Below are 27,136 nucleotides of genomic sequence, written 5' to 3'. Positions count from 1 at the left end.
CCTCCCTCTCTATTCCATCCCTCTAGGTCTTCCCAGTGCACCAGCCCTGATCACTTGTCTCATGCACCCAACCTGGGCTGGTGATCTGTTTCACCGTTGATAGTATACTTGTTTCAATGCTGTTCTCTCTGAACATCCCACCCTCGCCTTCTCCCACAGAGTCTAAAAGTCTGTTCTGTACATCTGTGTCTCTTTTTAGAATATTACTCAGCCAATAAAAAGAATTCATTTGAATCAGTTCTAATGAGATGGGTGAAACTGGAGCCCATTATACAGAGTGAAGTAAGCCAGAAAGATAAAGACCAATACAGTATACTAACGCATATATATGGAATTCAAAAAGATGGTAACGGTAATCCTATATGCAAAACAGGAAGATTTTTAAAAAATGCCAATAGAAAAGTTGAGTGAAATCCATAAGAATGTAAAACTTTTGCCCATTTACTAAATGTTTCATTTAATTCTCACAGTGGAGGAAAAATGATGATAAGGAAGATGTACAAAAAGCAAAGCACACAAATTAGTCAACAAAAACAAAAACATTGAGACTGGCTCTGCAGTTTTTTCTTAATTAATCCTATGAAGTTGAATTTAGAAAGTGGCTAAGTAGAGTCTTCAGGAGTCCTGTTTAGATGAAAGAAAACCAGATGGGGCAGGTGTGGAGGTGGTGCAGCTGCTTGGGTCATAGCTAGATCATGGAAACAAACTAGATGTCCATCGACAGATGAATGGATAAAGAAGTTGTGGACATGTACACAATAGAATATTACTCAGCCGTGAAAAGGAATGCATTTGAATCAGATCTAATGAGGTGGATGAACCTAAGGCTATTATACAGAGTGAAGTAAGTCAGAAAGAAAAGATAAATATCATATCAGTTCAGTTCAGTCGCTCAGTCATGTCTGACTCTCTGTGACCCCATGGACTGCAGCACGCCAGGCCTCACTATCCATTCCCAACTCCCAGAGTTTATGTGAACTCGTGTCCATTGAGTCGGTGATGCCATCAAACTATCTCATCCTCTGTCGTCGCCTTTTCCTCCTGCCTTCAATCTTTCCCAGCATCACAGTCTTTTCTAATGAGTCAGCTCTTTGCATCAGGTGACCAAAGTATTGGAGTTTCAGCTTCAACATCAATCCTTCCAATGAACACTCAGGACTGATCTCCTTTAGGATGGACTAGTTGGATCTCCGTGCAGTCCAAGGGACTCTCAAGAGTCTTCTCCAACAAACAGTTCAAAAGCATCAATTCTTTGGTGCTCAGCTTTCTTTGTAGTCCGACTCTTACATCCATACATGACTACTGGAAAAACCATAGCCTTGACTAGACAGACCTTTGTTGGCAAAGTAATGTCTCTGCTTTTTAATATGCTGTCTAGGTTGGTCATAACTTTTCTTCCAAGGAGCCAATGTCTTTTAATTTCTTGGCTAATCACCATCTGCAGTTATTTTGGAGCTCCCCAAAATAAAACCTGTGACTGTTTCCATTGCTTCCCCATCTATTTGCAATGAAGTGATGGGACTGGATGCCATAATCTTAGTTTTCTGAATGCTGAATTTTAAGTCAAATTTTTCACTCTCCTCTTTCACTTTCATCAAGAAATGCTTCAGTTCTTCTTCACTTTCTACCATAAGGGTGGTGTCATCTGCATATCTGAGGTTATTGATATTTCTCCTGGCAATCTTGATTCCAGTTTGTGCTTCGTCCAGCCCAGCGTTTCTCATGATGTACTGTGCATATAAGTTAAATAAGCTGGGTGACAATATACAGCCTTGTCGTAGTCCTTTCCTGATTAGGAACAAGTCTGTTTTTCCATATCCAGTTCTAACTGTTGCTTCCTGGCATACAGATTTCTCAAGAGGCAGGTCAGGTGGTCTGATATTCCCATCGCTTTAAGAATTTTCCAGAGTTTGTTGTGGTCCACACAGTGAAAGTCTTTGGCATAGTCAATAAAGCAGAAGTAGATGTTTTTCTGGAACTCTCTTGCTTTTTCGATGATCCAGTGGATGTTGGCAGTTTGATCTCTGGTTCCTCTGCCTTTTCTAAATCCGGCTTGAACATCTGGAAGTTCATGGTTCGAGTACTGTTGAAGCCTGGCTTGCAGAAGTTTGAGCATTACTTCACTAGTGTGTGAGATGAGTGCAATTGTGTGATAGTTAGAACATTCTTTGGCATTGCCTTTCTTTGGGATTGGAATGAAAACTGACCTTTTCCAGTCCTGTGGCCACTGCTGAGTTTTCCAAATTTTCTGGCATAATGAGTGCAGCACTTTCACAGCATCATCTTTTAAGACTTGATAGCTCAACTGGAATTCCATCACCTCCACTTGCTTTGTTTATAGTGATGCTTCCTGAGGCTCATTTGACTTCACATTCCAGGATGTCTGGCTCTAGGTGAGTGATCACACCATCGTGATTATCTGGGTTATGAAGGTCTTTTTTGTATAGTTCTTCTGTGTATTCTTGCCACCTCTTCTTAGTATCTTCTGCTTCTGTTAGGTCCATACCACTTCTGTCCTTTTTTGTGCTCATCTTTACATGAAATGTTCCCTTGGTATCTCTAATTTTCCTGAAGAGATCTTTACTCTTTCCCATTCTATTATTTTCCTCTATTACTTTGCATTGATTTGCTGAGGCAGGCTTTCTTATCTCTCCTTGCTATTCTTTGGAACTCTGCATTCAAATGGATATATCTTTCCTTTTCACCGTTGCCTTTTGCTTCTCTTTTCACAGCTATTTGTAAGGTCTCCTCAGACAACCATTTTGCCTTTTTGCATTTCTTTTCCTTGGGGATGATCTTGATCCCTGCCTCCTGTACAATATCATGAACCTCTGTGCATAGTTCTTCAGACACTATCAGATCTTATCCCTTGAATCTATTTCTCACTTCCACTGTATAATGGTAAGGGATTTGATTTAGGTCATACCTGAATGGTCTATCTAGTGGTTTTCCCCACACTCTTCAGGTTAAGTCTGAATTTGGCAATAGGGAGTTCATGATCTGAGCCACAGTCAGCACCTGTTCTAGTTTTTGCTGCCTATCTAGAGCTTCTCCATCTTTGGCTGCAAAGAATATAATCAATCTAGTTTTGGTATTGACCATCTGGTGATGTCCATGTGTAGAGTCTTCTCTTGTGTTGTTGGAAGAGGGTGTTTGCTATGACCAGTGTGTTCTCTTTGTAAAGCTCTATTAACCTTTGCCCTGCTTCATTCTGTGCTCTAAAGCCAAAGTTGCCTGTTACTCTGGGTATTTCTTGAATTCCTACTCTTACATTCCTGTTTCCTATAATGAAAAAGATATCTTTTTTTTGGTATTAGTTCTAGAAGTTCTTGTAGGTCTTCATAGAATCGTTCAACTTCAGTTTCTTCTGCATTTCCTGCCGGGGCATAGACTTGGATTGCTGTGATACTGAATGGTTTGCCTTGGAAACGAACAGAGATCATTGTGTCATTTTTGAGATTGCATCCAAGTACTGCATTTTGGACTCTTGTTCACTATGATGGCTACTCCATTTCTTCTAAGGAATTCCTTCCCACAGTAGTAGATATAATGGTCATCTGAGTTAAATTCACCCATTCCAATCTATTTTAGTTCGCTGATTCCTAAAATGTTGATGTTCATTCTTGCCATCTCGTTTGACCACTTCCTATTTGCCTTGATTCATGGATCTAACATTCCAGGTTCCTATGCAGTATTGTTCTTTACAGCATCAGATTTGACTTCCATCACCCATCACATCCACAACTGGGTGTTGTTTTCGCTTTGGCTTCGTCTCTTCATTCTTTCTGGCGTTATTTCTCCACTGATCTCCAGTAGCATATTAGGCACCTACCAACCAGGGGAGTTCATCTTTCAGTGTCCTATCTTTTCACCTTTTCATACTGTTCTTGGGGTTCTCAAGGCAATAATACTGAAGTGGTTTGCCATTCCCTTTCCAGATAGTAAATATCGCATACTAACACATATATATGGAATCTGGAAAAATGGTACTGAAGAATTTATTTGCAGAGCAGCAGTGGAGAAGCAGACTTAGAGAATAGACTTATGGACATGGGGAGAGGGGAGGAGAGGGTGAGATGTATGGAGAGAGTAACATGGAAACTTACATTATCATATGTAAAATGGATAGGCCATGGGAATTTGCTGTATTTCTCAGGAAACTCAAACAGGGGCTCTATCAACCTAGAGGGGTGGGATGGGGAAGAAGATGGGAGGGAGGTTCATAAGGGAGGGGACATATGTATACCTATGGCTGATTCATGTTGAGGTTTGACAGAAAGCAATAAAATTCTGTAAAGCATTTATCCTTCAATTTAAAAGTTAATAAATTAAAAAAAAAAACCTGATAGGGAAACTGAAAACCTGAGAGTTACTTCTTGTGTGCTGTTGGTTGGCTTTATGACTTTAGATAAGTCACTTAACCTTTCAGAGCCTCGGTTTTCTTATTGATAAAGCAAGAGTTTTTGCCCGTTTCATTCAACTCTAATATACCTTGGTGTACTTTTATGAAATGAAATTTGCATGTAATTCTTAAACTTATTTCTTTTTGACATTTTATTTTGGAAAATCTTAAAGTTATGTAAAAGTAGAGAGACTATTGTAATAGCTCTTGAAGTGCACATTACCCAGGTTAATAGTGATCAAGGCACAGTCAATCTTATTTTGTCTACAATCCTACCTATTCTCCCTCCCCCGATCACTTAAAAGCAAATCTCAGACATTATTTTATTTCTAAATATTTCAAAATATGCCTAAAATAAAAGGACTGTTTTTAAAGCATAAACACTCAATGTCATCACAGGTAAAAAACCAACCCTGTAATTACTTAATGGGCTTCTCTGGTGGCTCAGACAGTAAAGAATCTGCCTACAGTGTGCAAAACCTGGGTTCATTTCCCAGTTCTCTCTGTTCTACTGTTTGTTAATTTGAATTGGGATACAAATAAAGTCTAACCATTGCGGTTCATTGATATGTCCCCTGCTGCTGCTGCTGCCAAGTCGCTTCAGTCGTGTCTGACTCTGTGTGACCCCATAGACTGCAGCCCACCAGGCTCCCCCAATGTCCCCTACATCTCCTTTAATTTATAGTTCTTTTGCAGTCCCCTGTTTCTTACAGTTTATTTGTTTTAAAAAACCCAGTTTATTTGTTCTGTTGGTAGGTTAAATTTTGCTGATTGCAATCCTATGTTGTTTAATTTTTCTTGTTATTATTTCCAAATTGACACATCTATAGGTTTGCTCAAATTTTGGTTTGATTTTTTTTTTTTTTTATTGCAATATGTCATAGCAGGTGGTGTGTAGTTCCACTTGGAGGCACGCATGGGTTGGCCCTTGCTTTTTTGTGGTATCAGCCGCCACTGATGATGATTGCCTTGGTCTATTAATCCATTGCGTGCCTATGTGTGTGTCTGACTCTTTGTGACTCCATGGACTGTAGCCTACCAGGCTTGTCTGTCCATGGAATTTCCCAGGCAAGAATACTGGAGTAGGTTGCCATTTCCTACACCAGGGGATCTTCCCAACCCAAGGATGGAACCTGCGTCTCTTGAATCTCCTGTAGGCAGATTCATTACCGTTTTGCCACATGGAAAGCCCCTTGGGACTTACAAAATGATGATATCCTAATCCTGCTGTTCCTTCTTTGTATATTGATTGGAGTACTTCCATAAAAATAATGTTCCCCTCATCAACTATTTGATTATCCTGAGATAGAGATCACTAAGTAAAGGCAGGATGGCTGTAAATTCTATTTACCAGTTATCATAATAATGAATTTATTCCTTAGTATCTTCCAAGAGTGACTGATGATTAAAAAAATATCATTATGAACTCACAGAATTTAACATATTTGATGTGTTTCAGTCCACTGCAGCTCTTATCCTTATTGATTCTCAAAATGATCTCATCTTTGGTCAGTGGGAGCCTTTTTAAGCTGGCTGTGCGTACTTTTGACATGACTAATAGTCTGATAGCTTCTTTGATTTCTAGTATAATAAAATATGAGCTTCCCTGGTGGCACAGTGGTAAAGACCCTGACTGCCAGTGCAGAAGATACAGGTTCGATCCCTGGATTGGGAAGATCCCCTGGAGGAGGAAATGGCAGGCTACTCCAATATTCTTGCCTGGGAAATCCCATGGATAGAGGAGCCAGATGGGCTACAGTCCACATGGTCTCAAAAGAGTCAGACACGACTTCGTGACTAAACAACATAAGATATTCCACGTGAACTTTGTACTTTTCCTGCTCTGTCTTGGAATCAACCATTTCCCTGAGAATCTTAATTTCTTTTAGTGGAAAATGACATTTAGAGACCACAGTCTAGATACTAGGGATGCTCTTTACTACTGGGTTAGTCTTTGCTTCTAGGCCTTTTCAGTGTTTCAGTGCACAGATAAGAAAATATTTTTTAAAAATAAAATGCATCGAGTGTATAATCTTTTAATTCAGAAATAATTTGCACACCAGAAAATGAGCAGAGAAAGAGAGTCTAGAGATTTGTACACATTTTGAAGGATTCCCTTATTTGTTGTAGAAGATTTTATTGCTTCTGTTATTTCAAGTAAGCAACCTGTTTTTGGAGTTTCTATAGCTGCTGGAATGATACTGACTTTAAACATACTCCTATTTTGGTTAAGGAGAAAAGGGAAACAAAAAGTTAAGGCACGATTAAGAAGAAAAATGAGTATTCAGGGCAAATATTAAAAGAATTAAAAGAAATCTTTTCCCTCTAATTTCCTTCCCTTGCATTTTTACTTACGTCTGAAAGTGCATTTTGCTTTATAGTCAGTGTTCATAAAAGCCACAAGATGGCGACATTGCTCCATAAAATGAATGTAAGTGAATAAGGGCTCTGGGGAGTAAAGAGCAGAGGAAAAGATGTTTCTCTCTGATTTTTCATAACTGCCTTAATTTTCCTTACTTCCTTTACTTGAATATAAAATATAAGTAACATGCTTAAATTTTTCCTCTTTATTTTGGATTTGATCATGATCATTTTTGGAATTGTAAAGCTAAAAATAAAATTTAAAAAGAACTATCCTGATCCCATGCTTACCATTTTTTCAGCTTTGTTAAATTATTAATTAATAACTCAGTCTTCACATTGCCCACAGAGTAATATTTGCAAAATACCATTTTGATAATATCAGTTTCCTGTGGTAATATTTTTTATTTATTGTCTTAAGTATTTGTTGATGTTACTAGTTGTCAGTATTTAAGTAGTTAAGGCAAGTATAAGGTAAAAGTAGAATAAGTTTTGACTCATTAGAACAAAAATATATTTTGTTGTTGTCAAATTTCTTTTCTAAAATGGCCATGTGCTAGTTTCCAAGTACATAAACTTTCAAGTTTAATGGGTTCTTAAACAACATAATTGCAATGTCTAGAATATTTATTCTCATCATTTCAACATGCCTCAAGGCAGTTCTTGTTATTCTGAATATCTTGTGGAAAGGGAAAACTACTATATTATTAGTATATTAATCAATGCATATTTATTAACTAAATACATTTAGCTATCAATGTAAAATGTACTTTGCTTCTGATATTTTAGCAAACTGAATCCTCATGATTATATCTATCGGGCTTCCCAGGGGGCGCTAGTGGTAAAGAACCTGCCTGCCAATGCAAGAGAGATGTAAGAAGTGTGGGTTCGATCCCTAGGTTGGGAAGATCCCCTGGAGGAGAGCATGGCAGCCCACTCTCGTATTCTTGCCTGGAGTAATCTCTTGCCTGGAGAATCCCATGGGCAGAGGTGCCTGGTGGGCTGCAGTCCATGGGGTCACAGAGAGTCAGATGTGACTGAAGCGACTTAGCATGTCCACTTGCACAATTTATCTATGAGATAAATGTGAATACTGTGGAAACTGAAACTCAGGGAGATTACATGAATTGTTGAGGGTTCAGTACTTCGCAGAGCCTTGATTTGAATCCAGACTTTTTTCAGTCTTGGAACATCCTCTTATTCACTATGCCATGCTTCTTCTCTGAGAGTAACTATTTATATTTCTCTTTAATAGAAATGTCTGGAAGTTGTAATTTAAAGTAATTAGGATATTTGTGCCTCCTCCTTGTTGTAAGCTGAACAAGAGAATTTGTATCACAAGGCAAGTATTATGGTGCCTTTTACTTAGCAGACTTTCTCTGAGCATGTTTTCCTGCAGGCCTTATTTAGAAGACTTCATTTAGAGTTGTGCTGATGATGAGAGCCTTCTTTTTGTCCCGTTTGAGGCACTGGGGTTCCTGGCTCCTGATATTCCCTACCTAGAGTGGACTGAAACCAATTCCTTCTCTTGACTTCCTGTTGAGATAACAGGGGGTTCACCAGCACATCGTGTTCCTGCCTTAGGTGAAGCTTCTCTCTGCTCCTGGAGGCCTGCTCTATGCCGAGGATACTGGGGGTTGAAAAACCACTGTGTCCAGGTCTGGTCCAGGATGCCCTTTACAGCTGTCAACCAGCTGCCCTGAAATATCAATTCTTTAAACATTTGGTAGAATTCACTATTGAAACCTCTAGTCTTGGACATTTGTTTGTTGGAAGTTTTGGATTACTGATTTCATCTCCTTGCCAGTAATTGGTCTATTCAGATTTTCTGTTTCTTCATGATTCAGTCCTGAAATTTCTAGAGATCTATCCTTTCCCCTAGGTTGTTCAATTTGTTCGTATATACCTTTCCATAGTAGTCTCTTATGGCTCTTTGTATTTCTGTGGTGTCAGCTGTAACATCTCCTCTCTCCTTTCTGATTTAATCTATTTGAATTCTTACTCTCTTTTTTTTTGTGAGTCTAAAAGTTTGTCAGTTTCGTTTATCTTTCCAAAGAACCAGCTCTTAGTTTCACTGATCTTTTCTGTTGTCTTTTTTAGTCCCTCTTAGATTTATTTCTTCACTGTTCATTGATATCTTCTTCCCTCTTCTAACTTTGAGCTTCATTTGGTCCTGTTTCTCTGGTTACTTAATGTTTGAAGTTAGGTTGTTTATTTGAGATCATTCTTATTTCTTTTTGAGATCATTTTTGTTTCTTTATGTAGGAATTTACCAGGTGAACTTTACCCTTAGAACTATATTTGCTGCATCCCATAATTTTGGTAGATTGTATTCCCATTTTTATTTGTCTCAAAGAATTTTTTGATTTATGTTTTGATTTATTCTTTGACACATTGCTTGTGTAGTAATAGGTTTAATCTATATCTATTTGTGAATTTTCTATTTTTCTTCTTGTAATTGATTTCTAGTTTCCTGTCACCGTGGTCAGAAAATATGTTTTATATGACTTCAGTCTTAAAGTTTAAGCCATGTTTTGTGGCCCACATATGATTTATTCTGAGAAAGTTCCCTGTGTTGCTTGAGAAGAATGTGTATTTTACTGCTGATGGATGAATATTATGTAAATGTCTGTTAAACCCATTAGGATTAATATGTAGTTTAAATTCAATATTTTCTGTTTAGATGATCAAGCTGTTGTTGAAAGTGGGGTTTTAAAGTATCCTACTGTTAACTGTGGGGCTTCCCAGGTGGCGCTAGTGATAAAGAACCTGCCCGCCAATGCAGGAGACCTAAGAGACACCAGTTTGCTCCCTGGGTCAGGAAGATCCCCTGGAAGAGGGCACAGCAACCCATTCCAGTGTTCTTGGCTGGAGAATCCCATGGACAGAGGAGCCTGGAGGGCTACAGTCGATGGGGTCGCAGAGTCAGACACGACTGAAGCGACTTAGCATGCCTGCACGCCCTGTTACTGTTGTTCAGTCGCTCACTCGTGTCCGACTCTGCGATCCCGTGGATTGCAGCACATCAGGCTTCCCTGTCTTCTCTCAGAGTTTGCTCAAACTCACGTCCATTGAGTTGGTGATGCTATCCACCATCTCGTCCTCTGTCGTCCTCTTCTCCTCCTGCCTTCAGTCTTTCTTGGCATCCGGGTCTTTTCCAATGAGTCGCTCTTCACATCAGATGGCCAAAGTACTGGAACTTCAGTTTCAGCATGAGTCCTTCCAGTGAATATTTGGGACTGATTTCCTTTCAGATTTACTGGTTTGATCTCCTTGCTGTCCAAGGGACTCTCAAGAGTCTTCTCCAGCACCACAGTTTGAAGGCATCAGTTCTTTGGTACTCAGCCTATTTTGTTGTCCAGCTCTCACCTCCATACATGACTACTGGAGAAACCACAGCTTTGACTAGATGGATGGGCAAAGTGATGTCTCTGCTTTTTAACATGCTGTCTAGGTTTGTCATTGCTTTTCTTCCAAGCAGCAAGTGTCTTTTAATTTCATGGCTGGAGTCACTGTCCACAGTGATTTTGGAGCCCAAGAAAATAAGGTTTGTCACTGTTTCCATTTTTTCCTCATCTATTTGCCATGAAGTGATGGGAACAGATGTCATGATATTCATTTCTTGAATATTGAGTTTAAGCCAGGTTTTCACTCTCCTTTTTCACCCTCATCAAGAGACTCTTTTTTGTTCCTCCTTGCTTTCTGTCATAAGGGTAGTGTCATCTGCATATCTGATGTTATAGATATTTCTCCCCATAATCTTGATTCCAGCTTGTAGTTTATCAGCCTAGCATTTTGCATGATGTACTCTGCATATAAGTTAAATAAAAAGGGTGACAGTGTACAGCCTTGATGTACTCCTTTCCCAATTTGGAACGGGTACATTGTTCCCATGTCTGGTCACTGATTGTTGCTTCTTGACCTGCATACAGATTTCTCATGAGGCAGGTAAGTTGGTCTGGTATTCCCATCTCTTGAAGAATTTCCCAGTTTGTTGTGATCTACACAGTCAAAAGCTTTAGTGTAGTCAATGGAGCAGTAGATGTTTTTTGGAATTCTCTAGCTTGTTCTGTGATCCAACGGATGTTGACAATTTGATTTCTGGTTCCTCTGCCTTTTCTAAATCTAGCTTGTATATCTGGAATTTCTTGGTTCATGTACTGTTGAAGCCTAGCTTGAAGGATTTTGAGCATCACCTTGCTAGCATGTGAAATGAGTGCAATTGTGCAGTAGTTTGAACATTCTTTGGCATTGCCTTTCTTTGGGATTGGAATGAAAACTGACCTTTTCCAGTCCTGTGGCCACTGCTGAGTTTTCCAAATTTGCTGGCATATTGAGTGCAGCACTTTCACAGCATGATCTTTTAAGATTTTCAATAGCTGAACTGGAATTCCAAGTTCTCCACTAGCTTTGTTCGTAGTGATACTTCCTAAGACCGACTTGACTTCACACTCCAGGATGTCTGGCTCTAGGTGAGTGATCATACCATCATGGTTATCTGGGTCTTTAAGATCTTTTTTGTATAGTTCTGTGTATTCTTGCCACCTCTTCTTAATATCTTCTGCTTCTGTTAGGTCCATACCATTTCTGTCCTTTATTGTGCCTATCTTTGCATGAAAAGTTACCTTGATATCTCTAATTTTCTTGAACAGATCTCTGATCTTTCCCATTCTACTGTTTTCCTCTATTACTTTGCATGTTCACTTAAGAAAGCTTCCTTATCTCTCCTTGCTATTCTCTGGAACTCTGCATTCAGATGGGTAGATCTTTCCTTTTCTTCTTTGCTTTTCGCTTCTCTTCTTTTCTCAGCTATTTGTAAGGCCTTCTCAGACAACCATTTTATCTTTTTGCATTTCTTTGCTGTCTATTTCTCCCTTCAGGTCTGTTAATATTTGCTTTATATGTCTAGGTGCTTGTATGTTGGGTGCATAAATAATTGCATATATTATATCCTCTTGTTGGACTGACCCTCTATCACTATAAAATAACCTTCTTTTTCTCTTGTCTTTGTCCTAAAGCCTGCCTTAGCTGATGAGTATAGATATGTTTACTTTCTTCTAGTTTTTATTTGCATAGAGTGCCTTTTTCCATGCCTTCACTTTCAGTCTGTGTCCTTAAAGCTGTATTGTAAACAGCATATTTGAGTCTTGTTCATTTTATCCATTCAACCACTCTTGTGTTTTTTGACTGGAAAATTTAGCCCATGTACATTTAAAGTAATTTTTGATAGTTATGGCTTCCATTGGGAAGCCCTGGGGTCTCAGAGGTAAAGAATCTGCCTTCAGTGCAGGAAATGCAGGTTTGATCTCTGGGTTGTAAAGATTCCCTGGAGAAGGAAATGGCAATCCACTCCAGTGTTCTTGCCTGGGAAGTACCAGAGACAGAGGAGCCAGGCAGGGTACAGTCCATGGGGTTGCAAAAGAGTCAGACACAATTTAGTGACTAAACAACAACAATGGCCTTACTATTGCCATTTTGTTAATTGTTTTCCAGTTGTTTTATAATTTCTTTGTTCCTTTCTTTCACTCTTGTTTCCTTCCTTTGTGATTTGATGATTTTCTGTAGGGATATGCTTAGATTACTCTTTTGTGTATCTGCTTCTCTTTTGTGTATCTACAATGGAATTTTGCATGAGGCTTACAGAAAACATCTGAAAGCTATAATAATCTATTTTAAGCTGATAGAAACTTGACTTGAAATGTATAAAAAGGTTTTACATTTTCACTCTTCTCCAGCATTTAATGTTTTGATGTCATGATTTACATCTTTTTATTATTATGTATCATTAACAAATTCTTGTAGCTATAGGTGGGCTTAATACTTTTAATTTTAATCTTTATACCAGGTTTAAGTGATTTACTCACCATTATTATAATATTAGAGCATTCTGAATTTAATCATATATTTACTTTTATCAGTGAGTTTTATACTTTCATGTTTTAATGTTGCTAATTAGCATCCTTTTGTTTCAACTTGAAGAAATCCCTTTAACATACCTTGTAAGAAGAGTCTAGTGGTGATAAATTCCTTCAGCTTTTATTTGTCTGGAAATTCTTTATCTCTCTCTCATTTCTGAAGGACTTTTTTTGAGTAGAGTATTCTTGTTTGGCAATCTTCTTTTTTTTTTTTTTCCTTTCAGTACTTTGAATATCTCATCCCACTGCCTTCTGACCTGCAAGGTAGAATCCACTGATAGTCATATGAGGGTTCCCTTGTAAGTAACAAGTTGCTTTTCTGTTGTTGTTTTTATGGTTCTTTGTCTTCAACTTTTGACAATTTAATTATACTTGGTACTCCTTGAACTGCCTAGATTTGGATGTTTGGTTTTTCCCCCCAAGGTTAGGGAAGTTTTCAGTCGTTGCCATTGTTCAGTTGCTAAGTCATGTCCAACTCTTTGTGACCCCTTGAACTGCAGCATGCCAGGCTTCCATGTCCTTCACTATCTCCCAGAGTTTGCTCACACTCATGTCCATTGAGTCAATGATACCATCTAATTATCTCATCCTCTGTCTCTGCCTCCTCATCTTACCCTCAATTCTTTCCAATTATTTCTTTGAATAAAGCTCTCCCCTCCTACACTTTTCTTTGAATAAAGCCCTCCTCTTCTCCTAGGGGACGACAGAGGATGAGATGGTTGGATAGCATCACCGACTTGATGGACAGGAGTTTGAGCAAGCTCTGGGAGTTGGTGATGGACAGGGAGGCCTGGAGTGCTGCAGTTTGTGGGGTCAGACACGACTGCGTGACTGAACTGACTGAACTGACTCCCCTTCTAGGATTCTTATAACGTGTATATTAACCCATTTTCAGTGCCTTATAAGTCTCTTAAGCTATCTTCACTTTTTTTAGTCTTTTTTTTTTTTTTCTTTTTCCTTCATTGCTTTGTTGTATTCCACTACTCTGTCTCCTAATTCACTGGTATTTTCAGTTGAGCTGGTCTGCTGTTGGACCTTTCTATTGAATTTTTCAGTTTAGTTATTTTATCCTTTATTCTCTACTCTCTTCTGGTACTTTTTAATATTGTCAATCTCTGTTGAAAAATCTTTCTTTGCTCATGCATTGCTTTCCTGACCTCTGTAAGCATCCTTCTGAGCATTGTTTTGAACTCTTTGCCAGATAAATGACTTTTGTATGTTTCATTAAGATTGGTTTCTGGAGACTTTACTTGTTTTCTTATTTGGAACATATTCCCATATTTCTTCATTTTCCTTGAATGCTTGTATTGGTTTTCATGCATTAGTTAAAACAGCGCCTCTTTCAGTCTTGGCAGATTAGTCTTGCGTAGGAGATGAATCCTGTGTATTAACCCAGCCTGAATTCATGGTTGCCTTGCAAACCTTTGTGATTGTTCAAGCCACTGTCTTTTTATTTCATGCCTTTTAGTAGTTAAGGATATGAGAAGACCCGTCAGCGTTTCAAAGGGAATGACTGTTGTGAGGCCTAGATACAGGCTGATTAGAAGCCAGACCCTCAGGCAACAACTGGGAATGTATGCTATCAAGCAGTTTCTGGGGAGAAACTGGGAGACTGGTGTATCTGTCTTCTCCCTTTGTACTGAATCTGGGTAGATAGCTGTGGTTGGGGGGAAGGGTATTCCTGAGCCCATTAGAAAGCTGCTTATTTCTTTGCTATAGTCCAGTTTGATTTATTAACTGCAGGCGCTGTTGGTAGTCGGACCCAGGTGAGCTGGGGGCCCATCTCCCAGGCAGTATCTGCAAAAGTTGGGGCATAAGACATGTGCCCCATCTCTCTAGAAACTCCTTCTAGAGAGATGATGGTGACCTGATTTTATTGTGGGAGTGAGCTGCATGGAGAAGGTGGGTGAGTGCCCACTGATTCCTTCAGCTTCCAGTTAGATGTCAATTAGGTAGGGTCAGTTAGACTTTAATTAGTGTCAGGATCCTTAGGCAGCAGCTTGTAAAGTATGCAGTTAAAGCCTTTCTATGATTTGTTGGTTATTCAGAAGCGTGTTATTTATCCTCCATATGTTTGAATTTTTAATAGTTTTCTTCCTGCAATTGAGAACAGTGTGGAGAGTCCTTAAAAAACTGGAAATAGAACTGCCACATTACCCAGCAACCCCACTTCTCGGCATACACACCGAGGAAACCAGATCTGAAAGAGACACGTGTACCCCAGTGTTCATTGCAGCACTGTTTATAATAGCCAGGACATGGAAGCAACCTAGATGCCCATCAGCAGATGAATGGATAAGGAAGCTGTGGTACATATACACTTTGAACTATTACTCAGCCATTAGAAAGAATTCATTTGAATCAGTTCTAATGAGATGGATGAAACTGGAACCCATTATACAGTGTGAGCAGGCCAGAAAGATAAACACCAATACAGTATACTAAGGCATATATATGGAATTTAGAAAGATGGTAACGATAACCCTATATCCAAAACAGAAAAAGAGACACAGATGTACAGGACAGACTTTTAGACTCTGTGGGAGAAGGCGAGAGTGGGATGTTCTGAGAGAACAGCATTGAAACAAGTATACTATCAAGGGTGAAACAGATCACCAGCCCAGGTTGGATGCATGAGACAAGTGCTCAGGGCTGGTGCACTGGGAAGACCCAGAGGGATGGGATGGGGAGGGAGGTGGGAGGGGGATCGGGATGGGGAGGGAGGCGGGAGGGGGGATCGGGATGGGGAACACGTGTAAATCCACGGCTGATTCATGTCAATGTATGGTAAAAACCACTACAAAAAAAATTAAATAAATAAACAATAAAATAAAATCCCTTGGAATTAAAAAATAATAAATAAATAAAAACCAAGGGAAAAAAATAATAAAGCCTTTCTAGGGGAGGACTGGGAGATGGCCGATTTTGCTGCGTCTCCGGTCTCGAGACCTGTGGGCACAGCTGTGGTTAATGTCCACGAGCTGTAGTTAGCGTCTGTCTGCCGTCGTCCCGTGGGGCCCCCGAACCTGGCTGCCCGAGATGGGGGCTTGGGGGCCTTCCTCAGGAGGAGCCTCAGCGCCGGGGCACTGGCGTGCTGCCTGTGTGTGTTCCTTAGGGGGCACCGGGAGTCTGGCGTTTCCGCCTACTTGTACGGGGCTGTGCCTGGGGCGAGGTTCGTGGTGAGGGCGTCTCAGCCTTTGATGGGCATTTTCTGTGTTACCCCCTGTGGAGGAGTCATTCTAGTAGATTCCCCTAGTTTCTCAATTCCCAAATTCCTCTCAGAGAGCAGTGTTCTGTGTGTAGCTGTACTTTCACTGTGTGCACGGGAGGAGGAAAATGGCCTCCTGTGTCTTCATTTTGGTCCAAAACCAAACAGAGGAAAAAGCCTCTTTAGTTTCTGTAGTAATTAATTTGTTTCTTTCTTAAAAGATAACTTTTTAAAATAACCAGTACTCATTCATTTATTCATTTGGTAACCATTACTAAATTCTATTCTAGATGTTGGCAGTACTGTGGTGAATTAAATAGAAAAAAAAATCTCTTGAGCATACCTTTGAGTAGGGAGGATACAGAAAATAAATAACTAAACGTTATTATGTATCTTGTGGTGATAAAAGGTATAAGGTCAAATACAGTCATGAAAGGGGGATTAAGAGTGAGAAGTGAGAGTGATCTCTCATAAAAGTTCTGCAGAGAAGACCTCTCTAGTAAGGACACATTTCCGTTTAGAGTTGGAGGATGTGAGTTATGTAGATATATAGAATAAAATAGAGGGAGGGTGTTCCAGGTTGCTGGAGGAGCAAGCAAAATATATGGAATTTGGAGACAGATTCATGTAGCTCCTCATATTACCCAACAGTGAGCCCAGAACTGAGGAGAGCAGGATAAAATATGTTTTCTGTTCTTCTAATTTTTGCTGATGGCAGAGAAAAGGTGATAGCTTTCCCTTGTTTGTAATCCTAAGAAGCACTGCCAGGAGATATATTAATTCTCTTATTGTTCAAATTTTGGGTATGGCAACCCACCTTCAGGGGATCTTCCAAAGCCAGGGATTGAACCCAGGTATCCCACATTACAAGCAGTGGCTCAGACAGTAAAGAATCTGCCTGCACTGTGAGAGACCTGGATTCGATCCCTATGTCGGGAAGATTCCCTGGAGAAGGGAGTGGATACTACTCCAGTAGTCTGGCCTGGAGAATTCCATGGACAGAGGAGCCTGGTGGGCTATAGTCTATAGGATTGCAAAGAGTTGGACACTACTAAGCAACTAATACTTACTTACTTAAACTTAAAATTTTCATTTATATTTTCTTTGAATACTTGAGAAAACTTGTAAATAAAACCTAAGGAGATACCCTTTTGTTTTATTTTGCATATTGTTTGGTATAGAAAAAGAGTAGCAAATACCTATTGGTTAATGACTGAATCAGACTAAACCATAAAGGATTAAGGAGGGGTGGAAATTGGGGCAAACTGGAGAATTTATGCTCTGTGCAAAGGGAAGAATGTGGCTTATTTGTTATTGCCATGTGAGGATCTGAGCCTAGGTTTGAGCATATTTTCTGTTTTTTTTCAGGTAAAGTCAGAAATTTGTATTTTATGTGCTATTTCCTGATCTTTAAACGTTGGAAACTAAGTAAAAACTTTTCAAAACACTCTTCAGGCCAGACAAAACATTCATACAAGGAGAATCTGGCCCACAAGTTACAAGTTTGCAACGGTCTGTGGTGTAACACCGTAATTAAATTTTTACTGCCTCCTTCAAAGGATAGTGTAGGTTTAATACAACAAAATGCTGCAGAATTTCTGGATACAAATACTTTTAACACCCTATAATACCATTGGACTTCCAGGTGGCACTAGTGGTAAATGCCTTGCTTCCCAATGCAGGAGATATAAGAGATGCGTGTTTGATCCCTGGGTTGGCAAGATCCCCTGGAGGAGGGCGTGGAAACCCACTCCAGTATTCTTGCTTGGAGAATCCCATGGACAGAGGACCCTGGAGGGCTACAGTCCATAGGATCGCACAGAGTCGGACACGACTGAAGTGACTTAGCACAGAACACATTATAGTATTGCTCTCCCTGGGTGGTGCTGAATATATTTATTCTTGTTGTCTTAGGGTATGGTCAGACAGGTCCACTGTCTCAGCGAGCTGGTTATGATGCTATTGCCTCTGCTGTTTCTGGTCTAATGCATATCACAGGACCCGAGGTAAGTATCTTTCTTTAGAATAGTCATAATTTTCCCCCTACTTATTCCAAAGGATTTTACATCTTTACTGACCCCATAGGCTTAAATAAATAAGTTAATTTTAGAAAGAAACCATGGAAAGTGAATGCCTTTAAAAATGGAAGTGTTGAATGTACTTGGTGCTAAATGTCAATATGGCCTCTTGGAAAATAACAGTCTTATTAGCAAGAAGCAATAGATAAGTGGTGAACACATTTTCCATATGCATTGTATTACTCAAGCTTAGTAAAGGCACTTTTGTGTGACCTTGGAATATGCTGTGTGAAGTAGAATGGCTGACTAGATTAGTCTGCGGATGTCCAAGGGGACAGAGGAGCCTGGTGTGCTGCACTCCCTGGGGTCACAAGGAGTTGGACATGACTGAGTGACTGGAAAACAGCAACTCTCATTTGACCTATATACATAGCGGAGGGTTTCTTTTCCCTCTGGAATATTGTAAATGGTTGTTTATTTTCAAATTTGTTACTTAACGCTTTGGGTGTAGTTGTGTCTGTTATATGCATTGATTCTGATGTGAAAGAATTATTTGATTTTATAACACTCTTCTCCATGATGATGGGTTGGGAAGTTCCCCTAAAGTATATAGATGACCAAAATGTGGATAGTTTGATCAAAGAAAATGGACTCCAGGGAGAAACTAAACATGCCATTAAATAAAGTAAAAAAAAAAGTGTGAACACACTGAAAAAAAATACCAAAGACATAGGTAGTACATGTTCCCTGGTGGCTTAGATGGTAAAGAATCCACCTGCAGGAGACCTGGGTTCGACCCCTGGGTTGGAAAGATGCCCTGGAGAAGGGAATGGCTACCCACTCCAGTATTCTGGCCTGGAGAATTCCATGGACAGAGAACCCCTGGCAGTCCATGGGGTCACAAAGAGTCGAACATGATTGAGTAACTTTCACACAATACATTTTCTAAGTAATAATTCACCTATACATTATGATACATTTAAACATCAAGAATTACATCAATCAATGAAAAAGATATATTGACCATCTGTGTGTAGTGTTGTTTTAGATACCAGAAATAATTTATTGTTACTCTGTAAGTAACAGTTTGGTTGACTAGATTAGATATATACTCCTGGAAAAGTTGAAAAATGATAGAAAATTACATAAAATTAAGCTTGGAGGATCCCCTGGAGAAGGAATGTCTACCCACTCCAGTATTGTTGCCTAGAGAATTCCATGGACTGAGGAGTCTGGCAGGCTTTGGTCCATGGGGTCGCAAGCAGTCAGGCATGACTGTGTCACTAACACTTTCACTTTCAAGTGGAACATCATGTAGCATAGTGACTTGTCTTTGTCACTGTATCTGAGTCTACAATGTAAATCTCCTTCCCTCTGTCCTCAATTCGCCTGCTTCTCCTCAGAGAATCAACGTTATGACTTTTCTTTGGCATGCTTTCAGAGGTGTTCTATTCAAAAACAAACACAATAGTCTTCTCCCATCTTTTAAAAAACACAGTTGGTAGTATACTTTCTCAAATTTTCTCTCAGGTTTTGGAGATATAATTAACATACAGCAGCGTTTAACTTTAAGGTGTATGGCATAATGATTTGACTTAAATACATGATGAAATGATGACGACGATAGATTTAGTGAGCTATTGTCTCATACAGATACAGCATTAAAGAAATAGAAAAAATTTTTCTGTGGTATGAGTACTCTTAGGATTTACTGTCTTAACAACATTCATATATATGGTACAACAGTGTTAATTATCTCTATCATGTTGTATGCTACATCCCTAGTACATGTGTACCTTATAACTGAAAGTTTCTACCATTAGACTGCCTTCATCCAGCTCCCACTCGTCACAGCCACTGCCTCTGGTGTCTACAATCCGATCTCTTTTTCTATGACTTTGTTTTTGAAGTATGATTGACTTACAATGCTATGTTAGTTTCTGGGGTGCACCGTAATGATTCAGTATTTGTATACATTTCAAAATGATCCCCTTGTTAAATCTAGTTGTTATCTGTTACAAAACAGCAGTATTATATAATTATTAACTTTGTTCCCCACATGGTACATTTCATACCTATGACTCATTTATTTTGTAACTTGGAGTTTGTACCTCTTAATCTCCCTCATCTATTTCTCTCTTCTACACAGCCTCCTTCTCTCTGGCAATCACTTGTTTGTTCCCTATATCTATAACTCTGTTTCTATTTAACTGTGTTTGTTCATTTGTTTTGTTTTTTAGTTTCCACAATTGAGTGAAGTCATACAGTATTTGTCTTTTTCTCTCTGACTTATTTCATTTAGCATAATACTCTCTAGGTGTAAAAGCACTGTTCAATCATTTAAAATTTTACCATTTTAAAAATTGAAGTATAGTTAATTTCCAATGTTGTGTTAATTTCAGCTGTATAGTAAAGTGACAAATGAAAGAAAGTGTTAGTCACTCAGTTGTGTCCAACTCTTTTTGACCCCATGGACTGTAGCCCGCCAGGGTTCTCTGCCACGAAATTCTTCAGGCAAGACTACAGGTTGCCAGTTCCTTCTCCAGGGGATGTTCCCACCCCAGGGATCAGACCTGGGTCTCCTGCCTTGCAGGCGAATTCTTTACTGTCTAAGCTGTGTATATATGTGTATATATATATATATTATTGTATACATATATATTATTTTTTCGGTTCTTTTCCATTGTAGGTTATGACAAGATATTGAATATAGTTCCCTGTACTATAATGATAGTAACTTGTTTACCTATTTTTTATATATATATATATATATATATATATATATATATTAGTGTGTGTATGTTTATTACAGTCTCCTAATTTGTCTTCCCCCAGTTATCTTCTTTCATAACCATAAGTTTGTTTTCTATGTCTTTGAGTCTATTTCTATTTTGTAAATAAGTTCATTTGTATCATTTTTCTTTTTTAAGATTCCATATATAGGTGATATCATATGATATTTGTCTTCCTCTGTCTTACTTAATACGATAATCTCTGGGTTCATCCATATTGCTGCAAATGGCATTTCATTCTTTTTGTAACTAAGTAGTTGCCCATCTTTAATGGTTTTTAAAGCTCATAAAAAGTGAAGTATACTTTATATATAACAAAATGAAAAATCTTAAAGGTATGGTTCAGTGATGTTTTACAAATATATACACCAGGATAAATACCACCCAGTTCAAGATACAGCATATTTCCATCACTCTAGAGAGTTCCCTCATATCTCTTCCCAAACAATACCACCTCCTCCTAGAGGTAACCACTATTTTGACTTCTACTGCTGTAGACTAGTTTTACCTATTTTGGACTTGTACAGGTAGAATTCTGTAGTATATGCTTTTTAGTGTCTGGCTTATTTTGTCCAACACAAATTTTTTGAGGTTCACTAGATTGTTGTGTGTATCAGTGATGGTATAGTATTCTGTTGTATGATTATACCACAATGTATCCATTGTTCTGAAAATGAATATTTGAGCTGTTTCCAGTTTTTGTCTATTTTGAATACACACTCATTTCCCTTGGGTATATATGCCTCATAGTGGAACAGATGGGTTACAGGTTAGGTGTATATTTAACTTTAGTAATACTGCCAATTTTCCAAAATGTACCAGTTTTCCAAAATGGAAAAGAAACTCAATTCCAGTGACTGATATTAATACTGCTGATATTTATTATTGAAGCTTATTTGAATGTTCAGCTATTATTCCATAGAACTTATATTGCAGTGTAATTCTACTTTGCTTTTCTCACATTTGGCCCCTAAATGGAAGGAAACCCAGAGAAAGAAATTTCTCTGTGAAATTTATATAAGAATGCAAAAATCCTCAAGTTTCTTTAAAACTTTTTTTTTCTAAAGCAGTGTCCTAGTAAGAGATTTCATACACATGTCTTCCTGCCCCCATACTAACAATACCAGTTTTTCAAGAAATAACCTATATTTCTTGTGAGAGGAGAAGCCTCCCCTATTTAGTTTAAGTTTTTTTTTTTCTTTCAGAGAAAGCATACATTTTAGAAGTATTATATCTTATTCTGAATTATCTAATGTTTGTTAAAAATTTCTTTATTCTGTAAGGGGTCATGTAATCTCATATCATTTAAGATGTCAGTTTTATTCTCTATCTCTGTCTCTTTTTTTGTAATTCAAATGACCTAGAAAAATTTATCTTCTCTTTTTTCTAGAAAGTTCTTCAGAAATCTAACACATTTATGTTTAGTGATTGATGAACTTTCATATGATAAAAATCAGCTGTTACTTTAAAGTCTGAAAGAGAATAGCAATAGAGATGTCCTTTAGTTTGAATTCATCTACAAATTGAAAAGAACAATAGAGGGAGGATTAGGTAAGAAGCAATTTATTTTTGCTTGACTCCATGAAACAGTTAAAAAATAGGAGACTGAATTATCTGTTTACAATCTGTAGGTTTGTGCATTTTTTCTTTTTTGCAATCTCATTTTCCTCTGATGTTTTCTTTTGATCATGACAGTCTGGAAAGGTTTTCTCATCTAGAAAATTTCTTGTTGGGATTACAGGGACTAAGGAATGAGGAGGCAGGTGTCTTCCCTTTATCAGGGTAAGGAACCTCAGCACTTATGTCTGGTTGGGAATGAGGATTCTTAATGGTCAATAGTCCTTGTTATAGAGGCTTTTATTATTCCTATCTTTTTAAACTGTCCAGTAAACGAAATCAAAATATGAGTAAATTATTTTTGTTTAACATTTAATTTAATCAATTTGTTTCTTTCTGTCCATTCTCTCGATATTGTCAGTATCATGTTGAACTGGGTCCCTTCTTGTTTCACATGGCAGAGCAAGAAGTTTATTATAGCTCATCTATATATAGCACTGGTATGCTTGGAACTATAATACTGAGTTGGTTTATAAGCACCAAAGATGCCTTAGAAATGTCAACAAATTGGAAACATTCCAGAGAAATGTGAAAAAAAAATCTTTATTTTTAAAAAACTAGAAAGAGAAAAGTAAATATAAACAGTTTATTTAAATGTTGTAGGACAAAAAGGACATTTATGTATACATGAATACCAACATAGAAAGGGAGTATAGATTGGGGTCTTTGTTTTGAAATATTGTCCATGGATAATATTTGCTTCTTTCAAATTTTCTCAGCTAGAAGATGCTTGCTGTTAGCATCTTTCTTGATGGTCCTATGTAATTTTCATTCTGTTGCTAATTGTATATCTGTCTGTCTGTCTGACTTTAGAATGTAAGTGCCTTAATTCAGGGAGAGTGTCTTTGGGATACTTACTTTTGTATCCCTGGGGTATAACACAGATCCACTATGCAGTTGCTGCTTATTGATTTATCCTTTTGGTTTGGTTTCGTTTGGTTGGTGCTTAGAGATATTTCTTTGTATCTCTAGGGTATAACGCAGATCACTACAGAGTTGGTGCTTATTGATTATTTGTTATATATGAATTTGGAATCTTTAAAGATTCAACTTCAGTTTGATAGTAAGAGGATGATACATGTAGCAACAACCATGGCATTCTGGATCCCTTTTGTGGTCCTTTAAGGGATATTGTCACTCTGCTTATTTATGTTATATGCAGAGTACATCATAAGAAACACCAGGCTGGAAGAAGCACAAGCTGGAATGAAGATTGCTGGGAGAAATATCAATAACCTCAGATATGCAGATGACACCACCCTTATGGCAGAAAGCAAAGAACTAAAGAGCCTCTTGATGAAAGTGAAAGAGGAGCATGCAAAAGTTGGCTTAAAGCTCAACATTCAGAAAACTAAGATCATGGCATCCGGTCCCCTCACTTCATGGCAAATAGATGGGGAAACAGTGGAAACAGTGGCTGACTTTGTTTTTTGGGGGCTCCAAAATCACTGCAGGTGGTGATTGCAGCCATGAAATTAAAAGATGCTTACTTCTTGGAAGGAAAGTTATGACCAACCTAGACAGCATATTAAAAAGCAGTGACATTAACTTTGTCAACAAAGGTCCATCTAGTCAAGGCTATGGTTTTTCCAGTGGTCATGTATGGATGTGAGAGTTGGACTATAAAGAAAACTGAGCACAGAATAATTGATGCTTTTGGACTGTGGTGTTGGAGAAGACTCTTGAGAGTTCCTTGGACTGCAAGGAGATCCAACCAGTCCATCCTAAAGGAGGTCAGTCCTGGGTGTTCATTGGAAGGACTGATGTTGAAGCTGAAATTCCAATACTTTGGCCACCTGATGCAAAGAGCTGACTCATTTGCAAAGACCCTGATGCTGGGAAAGATTGAAGGCAGGAGGAGAAGGGGACGACAGAGGATGAGATGGTTAGATGGCATCACCGACTCAATGAACATGAGTTTGGGTAAACTCTGGGAATTGGTGATGGGCAGGGAGGCCTGGTGTGCTGCGGTTCATGGGGTCGCAAAGAGTCGGACACGGGTGAGCGACTGAACTGAACTGAAGGGACATACTTAAATGAAAAAGGAGTCTTTTCTATCAAGTAGAACACTTCATACAAGCCTCATACTAAAAAAAATATGAATAGAGAACTTTTGGGTTGTGACTGGAAAAATGTGGTGAAAATACTTGGAATACCTCAGCTTGACATGATTAAAAAGCATTTAAACAAGTTTCTTCCTAATGTTTTTGCTTTCTGAATCTTATGAAAGAAAAAAAATCTTTTTCTAAAATCTCAGTAAGTGGTTACTTTTGAGAGCATTGTGTTCATTTTGAGTCATCATGCTTTGAAAAAGTGTTACAATCAGAGAAAATCCTAAAAAGAATGGCCCAAATTATCCCAGGAGTATAAAATAATTCTTCAGGGAGAATGTCTGTAGAACTGGATTTGTTTGCTATAGATAAGGCAAAGAAATGATTTGAGTACTGTTTTCATCTATTGATATTTTGGAGGATGTGGAATAATATTATTTACAGAACAAGGAATAAGAGAAAATGAGCTCGTATTAGAGAAGACATTTTAGTTAGCTGAAGAAGAGCTTTATGACCATTAGGGTATTGAACATTGTCATGTGTAAGGAAACTGGTTATGCAATTTCTGTTAGCATGGTGGAATGGAAAGATGTTCTCCTGGCTTGAAATCCTAGTTCCATTTAACATTTCTGAGCCTTGTTTTTTTCATTTGTAAAAATGAGAGTACTAACACACATCCTGGAAAATGTACTCAGATTAAGTGGGATAATGTGTAAGCAAACACCTGGGAAATAATGATAACTCCTTTTCCCTGTCTAGTGCATGCCTGGCATGTATTAGATACTCAGTAACTGCTCTGTTTTCTCTGGAGATCTTTAGGGTGAGAGGGATAAGCATCTTCCTGGATGATTTAGTAATTTACCTGCCTAAAGGCAGGAAGTTGGATCAAATGCTCCGTTAAGAATTTTTCAGCTTTTGGGGTCTTTATGTACTGTTTATTTTGGAAACTAATACAGTAGAATTTTTTCCTTCTTTTTCTAAAGTTCTTTTGTAGGAAAGATTAGGTAGTCAAGGATATAGTGTTTGATTAATACTGTAATTTTTACATAGTAAAAAGAAAGATGCAGAGTGTCTTTAATGACGATTTGTATTATAGAGAGTTTTGACGGGAAGTTATTGGGAGCTTAAATTCTGAGTTAGTATCTTTCCTGGGAGATTGGACTGCATGACAAATCACAGTGTATACTCTGCACTCAAGCAATTTTATCTAAGTAAAATTAGGGTAAAGTGACTATGAGCTGACTGTGACTCAGATCTTGAACTCCTTATTGCCAAATTCAGACTTAAAGAAAGTAGGGAAAACCACTAGACCATTCAGGTATGACCTAAATCAAATCTCTTATGATTATACAGTGGAAGTGAGAAATAGATCCAAGGGATTAGATCTGATAGACTGAGTGCCTGAAGAACTATGGACGGAGGTTCGTGATATTGTACAGGAGGCAGGGATCAAGACCATCTCCAAGAAAAAGAAATGCAAAAGGAAAAATGGTTGAGTAGGCCTTACAAATAGTTGTGAAACGAAGAGAAGTGAAAGGCAAAGGAGAAAAGGAAAGACATACCCATCTGAATGCAGATTTCCAAAGAATAGCAAAGAGAGATGAGAAAACCTTTCTCAGTGATCAATGCAAAGAAATAGAGGAAAGCAATAGAATAGGAAAGACTAGAGATCTCTTCAAGAAAATTAGAGATACCAAGGGAACATTTCATGCAAAGATGGACACAATAAAGGACAGAAATGGTATGGACGTAACAGAAGCAGAAGATATTAAGAGGTGGCAAGAATACACAGAAGAACTGTACAAAAAAGATCTTCATGACCCAGATAATCACGATGATCTGATGACTCACTTAGAGCCAGGCATCATGGAATGCGAAATCAAGTGGGCCTTAGGAAGCTTCACTATGAACAAAGCTAGTGGAGGTGATGGAATTCCAGTTGAGCTATTTGGAATCCTAAAAGATTTGAAAATCTTCTTGTGAAAGTGCTGCATTCAATATGCCAGCGAATTTGGAAAGTTCAGCAGTGGCCATAGGACTGGAAAAGGTCAGTTTTCATTCCAATCCCAAAGAAAGGCAATGCCAAAGAATGCTCAAACTACTGCACATTTGCACTCATCTCACATGGTAGTAAAGTAATGCCCCAAATTCTCCAAGCCAGGCTTCAATAGTATGTGAACCGTGAACTTCCAGATGTCCGAGCTGGATTTAGAAAAGGCAGAGGAACAAGAGATCAAATTGCCAACATCTATTGGATCATCGAAAAAGTAAGAGAGTTCCAGAAAAACATCTACTTCTGCTTTATTGACTATGCCAAATCCTTTGACTGTGTGGATCACAACAAACTGTGGAAAAGTCTGAAAGAGATGGGAATACCAGACCACCTGACCTGCCTCCTGAGAAATTTGTATGCAGGTCAGGAAGCAACAGTTAGAACTGGATATGGAACAACAGACTGGTTCCAAATAGGAAAAGGTGTACGTCAAGGCTGTATATTATCACCCTGGTTATTTAATTTATATGCAGAGTACATCATGAGAAACGCTGGGCTGGATGAAGCACCAGCTGGAATCAAGATTGCCACGAGAAATATCAATAACCTCAGATATGCAGATGATACCGCCCTTATGGCAGAAAGTGAAGAAGAACTAAAGAGCCTCTTGATGAAAGTGAAAGAGGAGAGTGAAAAAGTTGGCTTAAAACTCAACATTCAAAAAACTAAGAGTGTGGCATCTGGTCCCATCACTTCATGACAAATAGATGGGGAAACAA

General features: G+C 38.4%; 1 protein-coding gene across 6 annotated transcripts in view; it reads left to right on the top strand.

Moving 5' to 3' along the window:
- Positions 1-27,136, top strand: part of SUGCT (succinyl-CoA:glutarate-CoA transferase) — a 727,590-nt gene that overhangs the window by 51,335 nt on the left and 649,119 nt on the right. For all 6 annotated transcript variants that reach the window (XM_065938550.1, XM_065938545.1, XM_065938546.1 and 3 more), the window contains one exon: positions 17,801-17,892. In XM_065938550.1, the coding sequence (XP_065794622.1) occupies positions 17,801-17,892 (92 nt within the window). The remainder of the gene's footprint in view (positions 1-17,800; positions 17,893-27,136) is intronic.

Source organism: Muntiacus reevesi, chromosome 6 (assembly GCF_963930625.1).
Source record: "Muntiacus reevesi chromosome 6, mMunRee1.1, whole genome shotgun sequence".
Lineage (NCBI taxonomy): Eukaryota > Metazoa > Chordata > Mammalia > Artiodactyla > Cervidae > Muntiacus > Muntiacus reevesi.
The sequence above is the reverse complement of the archived record's forward strand: the minus strand, read 5'-3'. Positions and strand labels throughout refer to the sequence as shown.